The sequence below is a fragment of the Phoca vitulina genome, unplaced genomic scaffold, assembly GCF_004348235.1.
Source record: "Phoca vitulina isolate PV1807 unplaced genomic scaffold, GSC_HSeal_1.0 scaffold70, whole genome shotgun sequence".
Classification (NCBI taxonomy): Eukaryota; Metazoa; Chordata; class Mammalia; order Carnivora; family Phocidae; genus Phoca; species Phoca vitulina.
This window is the reverse complement of record NW_022589773.1, coordinates 5719013-5731842: the sequence shown is the minus strand read 5'-3', so window position 1 is coordinate 5731842 and position 12830 is coordinate 5719013. Positions and strand designations below refer to the sequence as shown.

General features: G+C 38.9%; 1 protein-coding gene across 9 annotated transcripts in view; it reads left to right on the top strand.

Moving 5' to 3' along the window:
• The window catches only part of FANCC (FA complementation group C), a 279290-nt gene that overhangs the window by 258830 nt on the left and 7630 nt on the right, over positions 1–12830 (top strand). For 7 of the 9 annotated variants that reach the window (XM_032392971.1, XM_032392973.1, XM_032392966.1 and 4 more), the window contains one exon: positions 2251–3276. In XM_032392971.1, coding sequence (XP_032248862.1) covers positions 2251–2724 — 474 coding nt within the window. In that variant the 3' untranslated portion in view covers positions 2725–3276. Of the gene's footprint in view, positions 1–2250; positions 3277–12830 lie in introns of those variants that run through there. The other 2 variants (XM_032392975.1, XM_032392970.1) reach the window with 1 other exon arrangement.

The window sequence follows — 12830 nt, the reverse complement described above, 5'->3', positions numbered from 1 at the left end:
ATACTGTAGCTAGAAGCACCCCCTCCCCTGACCACCCTTGAGGTTCAGTAGCAGGGAAGCAAGAGCAGCCGCCGCACAAAGACCCACCCTTCTCTCTGCAGACTGTGTTCACTGCCAGCCAGTGTCCATCTTCTTTTGCTAACTTTGAATTGGATCATGATAAAAACAAAAAATGCCTGTGTTTGTATATCCCTAAGAATTAGGCCAGGGTTCATACTCTAACTTTGTCATTCCACCTCTAGGAATTATCCCTAGGGAAGTAATTAGAGATCCATACAAAGATTTATGTATGAGACATGAGCATTATTGTAATTGCAGACATGACAAATGGCCTAAACTTTGAATAGTAAAGAACTGACTAAATAAATTGTGACATATTCTAACCATGGACTAGCATTCTGCCATGAAAAATCATGTTCTCAAAGACTGTCATAGATACATGACATTGCTTACAGTGCATTGTGAAAACGCAAAGAAAACATAGTGCATAGTGAGTGCTGTGTGCACAAGGCATGGGAAAAAGACGAGAAGGATGTGAACCTACCTGGTTTCCTCCATCTCCCCTGGAGAAAATGGAGCAGGACCAGCCTGAGATCAAGTTAGATCAGAACTTTTATTTGGGTAGTGGAGTTAGATACTTTTTTGTTCTAAACTTCTGCAGGGAGCATATGTAAATTTTCATAATGCAGGATAAAAAGTGCTACTTAGAAAAGAAAGCTTATGTCTTTTACCTAAAAACAAATGAAAAAGCATTTAAAGTTTTGGCATGTCGGGGGACGCCTGGGTGGCTCAGTGGGTTAAGCATCTGCCTTCGGCTCAGGTCATGATCCCAGCGTCCTGGGATCGAGCCCTGCATGGTCCATACTCAGCGGGGAGCCTGCTTCTCCCTCTCCCTTTGCCTGCCTGTCTGCCTACTTGTGATCGCTCTCTCTCTGTCAAATAAATAAAATCTTTAAAAAAAAATAAAAATAAAAAAGTTTTGGCATGTCAGGTAGAAGCTTATGGACATGGAAGGCATTTAAAGGGAAAGATGGTCTGGGATGAAGAAGACCAGTCTTAGAGAGTACTGGACAAGGGTAGAAAATCAAGAAGATTTTCTTCAGTCAAGAACAAAATGGATATGAAGGCATAACTTCCTAAGCTCTGACATTTTTGCAAACCATTTAGATGAGAAGAGGGTCTTGAGCTCCCATAGACGCCATCAGATGAGGGCAAGCTGGGCCCAGCTGACAGGAGGAGGTGGTGAGAGAGTAGCCCTCTCCTGTTGGAATGCTGCCATTCTCCATGGAAGAGCCCCATGGTGCAGTTTCTCACGGTCTTGGACTGTGGTCAGAATAGCTCACACAGCACTCCTAGTGTACTGGAGTTTATGACAGACTTCATTGAATGAGGCCTTAACTTCCAGGAAAAAAAAAAAAAAAGACTCACACAAAATCCATAAAATTGGTCATGGGAATTCTCAGAATAGGCCTAAGTATTCTTCCGAAAATGACGGAACATAGCTGTTCATGAGTGCCATGTGGCATTTTGGATCTATGGCTTTCAGTTTTTTCTTTGTTTCCAAGTCACAACTTGATGTACCATTCTTCTAGCAAGCAGAAGTCTCAGCATGAAATAAGTATTTTTTATGCAAAAACAACCCACAGACCTATAACAATCACCATTATTATGTGGATTCCACAGACTTGTGACCTCTACTTGGGCTTTAAACATGTATGAACAGACTGTCCCTGTGTGTAAAACAAAACAAATATGGTGTGTGTGTGTGTGTGTGTGTTTCCACCCCTCAAAGATAGCAAAAGGCAAAAGGCAAACTCATTCTTATCAGAACATTGGCTCAGTGGAGGTCCAGTTGCATGGGGCTTTAATTGATTTGTGGCTGTGATAGTGAGCGGGTCTTCAAGGAGCTTTTTGTTCTTTTTCCCACAATATAAAAATCTGACTACATTCTGCTGAGGATTTTTCTCCATTTCCTTTCTTTAAAAAAAAAAAAAAAAAGGTCAATTCCTGGCATGGTGCCTTGGCTGCTTAGTGAGCAAGACGAAAGAAAGTCAAGAAATTTCCATTACGCCCATTTGGGTTTGTGTGGAGCAGTGTGTAAGCTCAGACATGAGTCGCCTCTGTCTGCCTTCCCTCGGGCGCCAGTCCTCTCCTCTTTCTGGGGGTTGCTTCAAAGTCCCAAATCAGTCCTAGAATTATGCATGTGTTGACTCTTCCCTAATATCTCACCTTTGAAATTATACTTCCCAGATAGAGGTAAAGGCAGTGCTTGGCCACCTCAAGAAGCTGTTCAGAAGTCCGACTCTCTCAGCCAAGGATCTGCAGGCAGCAGCTGCAGAGAGCCGAGACAGAGACCCCAGACCACCTTTGTGTCAACAGCTGATCAGGCACCTCGTCCTGAACTTCTTGCTCTGGGCTCCTGGCGGCCATGTGATTGCCCGGGAAGTCATCACCCTTGTAAGTCTCCCCTTTTCTAGCATGCTAAGTCTCACTCACATTCCAGGGAAGAGGTGGATTGTCTGCCCAAGGGTCTGGCCTTTGACGAGTGTGTGTACCAGGGTGCTATCCAAACATGGAAGGACAGGCAGTGAAATTGACAGTTGGGACCCCAGAGCCTACCCCTCGCAACACCTTCATGACATGGAAGAGAAAATGGAGGCTCAGAGAAAGGTGGTGACTTCTTCTAGGTCACAGCTTGCTGCCAGGGCCCATAGCCAAAGCTAGTTCTTCTATGTCCTCATGTATTTATTCTTTTAGTTACATTGCATGACTCCCTTCCTCACGAAGAGGACCAAGACTTCAGTGAGGTGTGTTCACTGTAGCAATCCAAAGAGTTTTGTTTGTTAATTAAAAAAAAAAAAAAAATGTTTGCTAATTACAGTGAATTCCTTCCTGAAACCCAGCTGACATGAGAGATAAAGAATGGTCCAAGTCAAAAGTGAGTATTATTCATGGCATTGGCTTAGGCAGTGACTTCTTGGATAATGTCACCAAAGGCACAGGCAACAACAACAAGTAGATAAATTGAACTTCATCAAAATTAAAAACCTCTTGTTCATCATAAGATATTAGTAAGACAGTGAAAGGACATGGAATGGGAAGAAAACATTTGGAAATCATATATCTGATAAGGGTTTAGTATCCACAATATATTAGGAATTCTTACACCTTAGCAATAGAAAAAATCTAAATCAAAGGTCAGATCAGATTTGATCAAAGGTCAAAACAGATCAGAATTGACATTTCTCCAAAGAAGATATACAGGTGGCCATCAAACACGTGAAAAAATGCTCAACAGTATTAGACATTAGGGAAGTGCAAATCAAAACCCAGAATGAGGTCATACTCCACACCCACTAGGATGGCTATTATAAACAAAACAAAATGGAAAAGAACAAGTATTGGTGAGGATGTAGAGAAATTGGAACTCTCAAAAAAAGGAAAAAGAAAAAGAAATTGGAAGTCTCATATATTTCCAGTCGGGAATATTAAAATTGTACAGCCACTGTGGAAGAGTTTGATGGTTCCTGAAAAAGTTAACCAGAATTACCATATGATCTGGCAATTCTGTTTCTCTGTAAAAGAATTTATAGAATTAAGTTAGACACTTAGCCACCCCTGTTCACAGTGGCATTATGCACAATAGCCAATATGCACAACAACCCAACTGTCCATCAGCAGATAAATGGATAAATAAAGTGTGGTCAGTACATACAATGGGATATTTTTAAGCCCTACAAATGAATGAAGTTCTAATACATGCTACCAAATGGATGAACCTTGAGGATATTATGCTGAAATAAGCGAGACACAAAAGGACACGTACTGTATGATTCACTTATATGAGGTACCTAGAATAGCAAATTTATAGAGACAAAAAGTAGAATAGAAGTTACCAAGAGCTGGGCAGGGGAGAGGGATGGAGAGCTTGACTGGGATAAAAAAAAAAAAAAAGTTCTGGAAATGGATAATAGTGATGGTTAGTGATGGTTGTACAGTACTATGAATTTACTTCATGCCAATGAATTGTCCACTTAAAAATGGATAAAAGAGCAAATTTAAAAAGCATCCACAAGCTGGCTCTTAGAATTTTTATTTGCTTTTGTTTTTATTTTTTATTAACATATAATATACATGCAGAAAATGTACAGCTTGATTAATGTTCATAAACCAAAAATAACTATGCAGCCAGCAACCAAATCAAGAAAGGAATGGTCTCAGCACCCAGAAAACCCCCTCTTGCTCCCTTCCCCGGGCAGGTTCTGTTTGAATGTGAATATGAGGGGAGTCCCAGTGATAAGTGGGACTGCCAAGAACCTCAGAAGCCAGCACTCAGGAGGTTCTCCTCAGTCCTAGTAGAACAGTCAGCATTGAGCAGGCAGGCCACAGCAGCCAGCCTGTCAGTCCTGCCTCTCGTGTTCAGACAGAAGGCCTCTCAAGAGCTTGGGCATTGCCAAGAGCAGAAGAGGACTCACCTGTTACACATGCTAGGTGCCATCTCCTCAGGGCCCACCCCAGCACAAAATCTATTGTATAGTTTTATACAGTGCATACCTCACTTTATTTCAAGTCTGTTTAGGGTGGATGAACTTCATAGGTGAGAGCTAAAAAATGTCCATGTGTCCATAGACCTCAGTACCAACTAACGTCTTATCTCTGGCCAGGTATAAGTTATAATAGTCACTTTTCAGCCACTACCTCAGCCAAGTGATCAAGGTCAACAGGAACAGTGATAAGTCGTGTTGACTGTAGGTACCCTTAGTATATTGTGATGAAAGTGGCACTTCTGTGGTCTTCCTCCCCAAAACCTGCAGCCCCAGTCTAATATTGAGAAAAGTAATTGACAAGCCCCAATTGAGGGACATTCAACAAAATACCTACTCAGTTATTTCAAAAAGTCAGCAACAGGCACTTTTGAATCATGAAAGTGTTGGAGGCATTTTTGTCACCTGAGACAAATGAAATACCGTGAGACAAATGAAAATGGGAACAGCTTTCCAAAATTTATGACACACAGCAAAAGCAGTTGAAAGAGCAGTTCATAGCAATACAGGCCCACCTCAAGAAATAGGAAATCCCAAATAAACCACCTAACTTTATACCTTTATATCTAAAGAAACTACAAAGAGAAGAACAAAGCCCAAAGTTAGTAGAAGTAAGGGAATAATAAAGATCAGAGCAGAAATAAATGGCAGAGGGACCACACACACACACACACACACACACAAAGATAAATGAAACTAAAACCTGGTTCTTTAAAAAGATAAAATTGAGGGGCCCCTGGGTGGCTCAGTTGGTTAAGCAACTGCCTTCGGCTCAGGTCATGATCCTGGAGTCCCAGGATTGAGTCCTACATCGGGCTCCCTGCTCAGCAAGGAGTCTGTTTCTCCCTCTGACCCTCCCCACTCTCGTGCTCTCTCTCTCATTCTCTTTCTCTCAAATAAATAAATAAAATCTTTAAAAAAAAAAAAATAATAAAATAAAATAAAAAAATTAAAAGATAAAATTGAAAACCTCCAGCCAGAATCATCAAGAAAAAAAGGGCTGAAATAAAATCAGAAATGAAAGAAATTACAGCTGAAATCACAGAAATACAAAGGATCATAAGAGATTACTACAAACAACTATACACTAACAAATTGGAAAAGCTAGAAGAAACGGGATAAATTCCTAGAAACAAGCAACCATCCAAGACTGAATCATGAAGAAATAGAAAATCTGAGTAGACTCATTATAAGTAATGAAATTGAATCAGTTATTTTAAAACTCCCAAAAGACAAAATTCCAGGACCAGACAGCTTCACAGGTGAATTCTACCAAACATTTAAAGAAGAACTAATGGGGCGCCTGGGTGGCTCAGTTGATTAAGCGACCAACTCTTGATTTCAGCTCAGGTCATGATGTCAGGGTCGTGAGATCAAGCCCTGCGTTGGGCTCCATGCTGGTTGCAGAGCCTGCTTAATATTCTCTCTCTCCCTCTCCTTCTGCCCCTTCCCCATTCACTCTTTGGAAATAAATAAATAAATAAGAGTTAATGACTGTCCTCAAATTATTCCAAAAAATTGAAGAGGAAGGAATGCTTTCAAACATATTCGTGAGGCCACCAAAATCAGATAAGGACACCACACACACACAAAAAAACTACAGGCTAAAATCCCTGATGAACATACATGCAGAAGTCCTCAACAAAATATTCATAAACCAAATTCAACAATACGGAGCATAAAAGTCATATGATCATCTCAATAGATGCAGAAAAGCATCTGACAAAACTAAACATCCATTTATGATAAAAACTCTCAATAGAGTGGATATAGAAGGAATGTACCTCAAAATAATAGGGGCCATATATGACAAACCCACAGCTAACATTATACTCAATGGTGAAAAAAGGATGAAAGCTTTTTCTGTAAGATCAGGAACACGACAAGGATGCTACTCTGACCACTTTTATTCAACGTATCACTGGAGGTCCTAGCCATAGCAATCAGACAAGAAAAAAAGCATCCAAATTGGTAAGGAAGAAATAAAACTGTCACCATTTGCAGATGACATAGTACTATATTTAGAAAACCCTAAAGACTCCACCAAAAAACTATTAGAACTAATAAATGAATTTAGTAAAGTCACAGGATACAAAATTACCATACAGAAATGGTTTACATTTCTATACACTAATCATGAAGCATCAGAAGGCGAAATTAAGAAAACAGTCCCATTTACAATTGCATTAAAAAGAATAAAATATGTAGGAATAAATTTACTTTTTTTTAACTTTTTTTTTTAAAGACTTTATTTATTTGACAGAGAGACACAGCGAGAGAGGGAACACAAGCAGGGTGAGTGGGAGAGGGAGAAGCAGGCTTCCCGCAGAGTAGGGAGTCCAATGCGGGCTCGATCCCAGGACCCCGGGATCATGACCTGAGCTGAAGGCAGATACTTAACAACTGAGCCACCCAGGCGCCCCTAAATTTACTTTTTTAAAAGATTTTATTTATTTGAGAGAGAGAGAGCAAGCTAGCACACACGAGCAGGGGGTCAGGGCAGAGGGAGAGGGAGAAGCAGACTCCCTTCTGAGCAGGGAGCCCAATGCAGGACTTGATCCCAGGACCCTGGGATCATAACCTGAGCTGAAGGCAGATGCTTAACGGACTGAGCTACCCAGGCACCCTGGGAATAAATTTAACCAAAGAGATGAAAAGACTTATACTCTGAAAACTATAAGACATTGATGGAAGAAATTGAAGACAACACAAATAAATGGAAAGATATTCTGTGCTTATTGATTGGAAGAATTAATATTGTTAAAATTATTACCCAAAGCAATCTGCAGATTCATTGCAATCCCCACCAAAATACCAATGGCATCCTTCACAGATTAGAACAAAGAAATCTAAATTTTGTATGGAACCACAAAAGATCCCAAATAGCCAAAGCAGTCTTGAGAAAGAACAAAGGTGGAGGTAACACATGCCCTGATTTCAAACTATACTACAAAGCTATCATAATCAAAACAGTATGGTATTGGCACAAAACAGACATAGAGATCAATGGAATAGAGCGTCCAGAAATAAATCCATACATATGTGGTTAATCTATAAGAATGGAGGCAAGAATATACAATGGGGAAAAGACACTTAATAAATGGTGCTGGGAAAACTGGACCACTGTCTTTACAAAAGTAAATTCAAAATGGATTAAAGACTTGAATATAAGACCTAAAAGCATAAAACTCCTAGAAGAAAAAACATAGGCAGTAAGCTCTTCAACATCAATCTTAGCAATATTTTTTTGAACCAGTCTCCTCAAACAAGGGCAACAAAAGCTAAAATAAAATAAATTGATTACATCAAATTAAAAAGCTTTTGCACAGTGAGGGAAACCATCAACAAAATGAAAACATAACCTATTGAATGGGAGGAGATATTTGCAAATCATACATCTGATAAGGGGTTAATATCCAAAAGATATAAAGAACTTAAACAACCTAAAAAAAAAAAAAAAAAAAAAAAACCTGATTAAAAAATGGGCAGAGGACTTAAATAGACATTTGTTCCAAAGAAATACAGATGACCAAGAGATGCTTGAAAAGATGCTCATCATGACTAGCCATCAGGGAACCAGAAATCAAAACCACAATGATCTATCACCTCACACCTGTCAGATGGGCTATTATCAAAAAGACACAAAGTAAGTGTTGACAGGAATGTGGAGAAAAGAGAACCTTATACACTACAGATGGGAATGTAAATTGGTGCAGCCACTATAGAAAACAATATGGAAGTCCCTCAAAAAATTAAAAATACAACTATTTATGATCCAGCAATTCTATTTCTAGGTATTTATCTGAAGAAAACGGAAACACCAATTCAAAAAGACCATATGCAGCCCTATGTTCATTGTAGCATTATTTATAATAGCCAAGATACGGAAGCAACCTAAGTGTCTATCAGTACATGAAAGGCTAAAAAGGATGTGGAATATATATGGAATATTACTCAGCCATAAAAAATGAAAAGAAAAAAATGAAATCTTGCCGTTGCCACAACATGGATAGACCTTGAGGGTATTTGGCTAAGTGAAATAAGAAAGAGAAGGATTTTTAAAAAATAATAATAATAAATAAAAGAGAAATATAAATGCCATATGATTTCACTTATATGTGGAATCTAAAAACAAAACAGGGGCACCTGGCTGGCTCAGTTGACAGAGCATGTGACTTTTGATCTTGGAGTCATGAGTTCAAGCCCCACATAGAGCTTACTTAAAGTAGATAGATAGATAGATAAAATTAAAATGTCCTTAACTATTTAAAAAAAATAAGAATTAAAACTTAAAACAAATGAAAAAGCAAAATAAAATGGAAACAGACTCATAGATAGAACAAATTGATAGTTACCAGAGTGGTGGTGGTTGGGGGTGGGGGAGGTAAAACAGGTGAAGGGGATTAAGAGGTACAAACTTCCAGTTATAAAATAATTAAGTCATAAATTTTGGTCCAAGATGGCAATGTAGGAAGATGCTGAACTCACCTATCTCCGTGGACACACCGAATCTATGCCTATTTATAGAGCAATTCCTCCTGAAGAACTGAGGGCTGACTGAACAGCTTCTGCACAACAGAAGATAGACCACATACAGAATGGCAAGAAAGATGGAGACAACGGTAATGAAGGGAAACCCCCAACTACAGCGGAGAGGGATAGTACTGAGAGACCATGAGTAGATTTGTCTGCCCTGGGGCACAGAAAAAAAAGCCTTGGTTTAAAATTATAAAGGAATCAGCCCTAGAGCCCTTCTGAACAATGGGGGAGCTGCTGTAATTCTTTGGGTTAGAGGGGCTGGTGAGCACCATAGTTTATGTTCTTCCTTCACCTTCATAGCACAGACATGAGCCAGGTCTGGGCACCAAAGCCAGCCTGCCACCTCAGCAAGCCCCATGCCTCTAGCCCACACAGTTCCAGACACCCTGGGGAACAGAAAAATGTAATTTAAAAGAATGACTAGAATATAAAGGATCCATCCCTAGAACCTTTCCAGTCATTGGGCAGGGGCAGACTCTCTCCAGATCAAAGGGCTGGGTAAGCACCATGGTTTATATTCCCCCCCACCTTAATAGAATGGACGGGAGCAGGGTCCAGGTGCCCCAGCCAGCCTATCACCTCAGTGAGCCTGGGCCTCTAGTCTATACTAGCCCAAGCCTTCCCACCCAGCACAGTGCAGACCAGGACAGCCCTGGTCAGCATTCACTTGGCCTCTGCTGTCCCATCACGGGCCCCTTGCACAGAGCATCCTGGGATCCCCAACCAACACCAGACACAGATCCAAGCATCTAGTCAAAGTCACCAGGCACACACAGTCTACACAGAAGATGACCATTCTTTCAAGTTTAGGAGAAGTAACTGTACCACTGAATTCATAGAAACAAACACAGAAAGTCAGGCAAAATGAAGAGACAGAGGAATATGCTCCAAACAAAAGAACAAGCACAAAACCTCAAGAAAAAAAAAACTGAATGAAATGGAGATAACCAAGCTACCTGTTAAAGAGTTCAAAGTAATGATCATAAAGATACTCACTAGAATGAAGAGTGGCTGAACTTACTGAGAACTTTAACAAAGAGATAGAAAATATAAAAACGAATCAATCAAGAGTTGAAGAATACAATAACTGAAATGAAAAATACACTAGAGGGAATCAACAGATTAGAGGATGCAGAAGAATGGATCAATGATCTGAAAGACAGGGTAATGGAAAAACACCCAAGCTGAGCATAAAAAAAGGATTTTTAAAAATTGAGGTTAAGGGGAGGGGTGTCTTGGACAACATTAAGTGAACAAACATTTGCATTAATAGGGGTCCCAGAGGAGAAAAGAGAAAGGGTCGGAAAACTTATTTGAAGGAATAATAGCTGAAAACTTCGCTAGCCTGGGGAAAGAAACAGACATCCAAGTTCAGGAAGCACAGATGAAGTTCAAACAAGATGAACTTAAGGAGGTCTACACTATGACATGTAATAAGTAACATGTCAGAGATTAAAGATGAAGAGAGAATTTTAAAAGCAGAAAGAGAGAAGCAACTAGTAACATATGAGGGACTTAAAGGGATGAACGGGGAAAAAAAAATACAAGGAGGAATACTCTCTTGGCAAGATTATCATTCAGAATTGAAAGATAGTTTTCTAGATAAACAAAAGTCAAAGGAGTTCATCCTCACTAAACCAGTCTTACAAAAAATGTTAAATGGAATTCTCTTAGTGGAAAAGAAAATGCCATAATTGGAAGTAAGAAAATTATAAAAGGAAAAAATTTCATGAGTAAAAAGAAACATATAGTAAAGATAGTAGAGCAATCACTTATCAAGCTAGTATGGTTAAGAGACAAATGTAGCAAAAAGTAGTAGTATATATTACATTGGGTGGGAAGGTAAAACTGAAGTTCTTTTAGAATGTGTTCAAACTTAAGTGACTATCAACTTAATGTAGTCTGCTATATAATTAGAATGTTACATATGAACCTCACGATGGTCACTAACCAAAAACTTATAATAGATATACAAAAATAAAGAGAAAGAAAGCCAAGCATAACACTAAAGAAAGCCATCAATCATAAGGAAAGAGAACAAGAAATGAAATGAAAGAAAAGAACTCCAGGCGCTGGGTGGCTCAGTCAGTTGGGCGTCTGTCTTTGGCTCAGGTCATGATCTCGGAGTCCTGGGATTAAGCCCCGCATCAGGCTCCCTGCTTCCAGGGAGTCTGCTTCTCCCTCTCTCTGCTCATGCTCTGTCTCTCTCAAATAGATAAATAAAATCTTTAAAAAAAGAAAAGAGAAGAACTACAAAAACAACCAGAAAACAAGAACAAAATGGCAATACATAGCTACCTGTATATGCTGCCTACAAGAGACTCTCTTTAGACCTAAGGACACATACAGACTGGAAGTGAAGGGATGGAAAAAGATATTCCATGCAAATGGAAACAAAAAAAAGAGAGAGAGAGGCAGAGTAGCAAGACTTATATCAGACAAAATAGACTTCAAAATAAAGACTGTAACAAAAGACAAGGGCATTATGTAATGAAAAGGCATCAGTCTACCAAGAGGATATAACAGTTATAAATATCTATGCACCCAACATTGAAGCACCTAAATACATAAAGCAAATATGAACAGACATAAAGGGGGAAATTGCCAGCAATACAATAAGAGTAGAGGGTTTTCCCCACTTATACCAATGACTAGATCATCCAGGCAGAAAATCAATAAGGAAACAGTGTCTTTGAATGACCCCAGAACGTTATACCCCCAAACACCAGAATGCACATTCTTTTCAAGTGCACACAGAACATTCTCCAGGATAGATCACATGTTAGGTCACAAAACAGATCTCAATAAATTTAAGAAGACTGAAATCATACCATGCATCTTTCCCAAACACTATAGTATGAAACTAGAAATCAATCACAAGAAAAAAATGAAAAAACAAACACATGGAGGCTAAACAACATGGTACTAAAGAACCAGTGGGTCAATGAAGAAATCAAAGAGGCTATCAGAAAACTGCATAGAGACAAAATGAAAACAATGGTTCAACATTTTTGGGATACAGTGAAAGCAGTTCTGAGAGGGAAGTTTATAGCAATACAGGCCTACTGTAAGAAACAAGAAAAATCTCAATCTAACCTTACACCTAAAGGAAGTAGAAAATGAACAAAGCCCAAAGTTAGTGTAAGGAAGGAAATAATAAAGTTCAGAGCAGAAATAAGTGAAATTGTGACAAAAAAAAAAAAAAAACAAAAGGATCAATGAAAACAAGAGCTGGTTCTTTGAAAAGATAGACAAAATTGATAAACCTTTAAGCAGAAAAAAAGAAGACCTAAATAAAATCAGAAATGAAAGAGGAGCAGTAACAACTAAAACCACAGAAATACAAAGGATTATGAGACTATTATGAAAAATTACGTGAGATCCAACTGGACAACCTAGAATAAATGGATAAACTCCTAGAAACATATGGTCTTCCCAAACTGAATCAGGAAGAAATAGAAAATCTGAACAGACCAATTACTAGTAATGAAATTGAATTAGTTATCAAAAACTTCCAAAAAAACAAAAGTCTATGACCACACTGATTCAGTGGTGAATTCTTCCAAACATTTAAAGAAAAGTTAATACCTCTTCTCCTCAAACCATTCCAAAAATACAGAAGAGGAAGGAAAACTTTTTTTTTTAAATTTTATTATGTTATGTTAGTCACCATACAATACATCATTGGTTTTTGATGTGGTGTTCCACGATCCATTGTTTTCGTATAACACCCAGTGCTCCATGCAG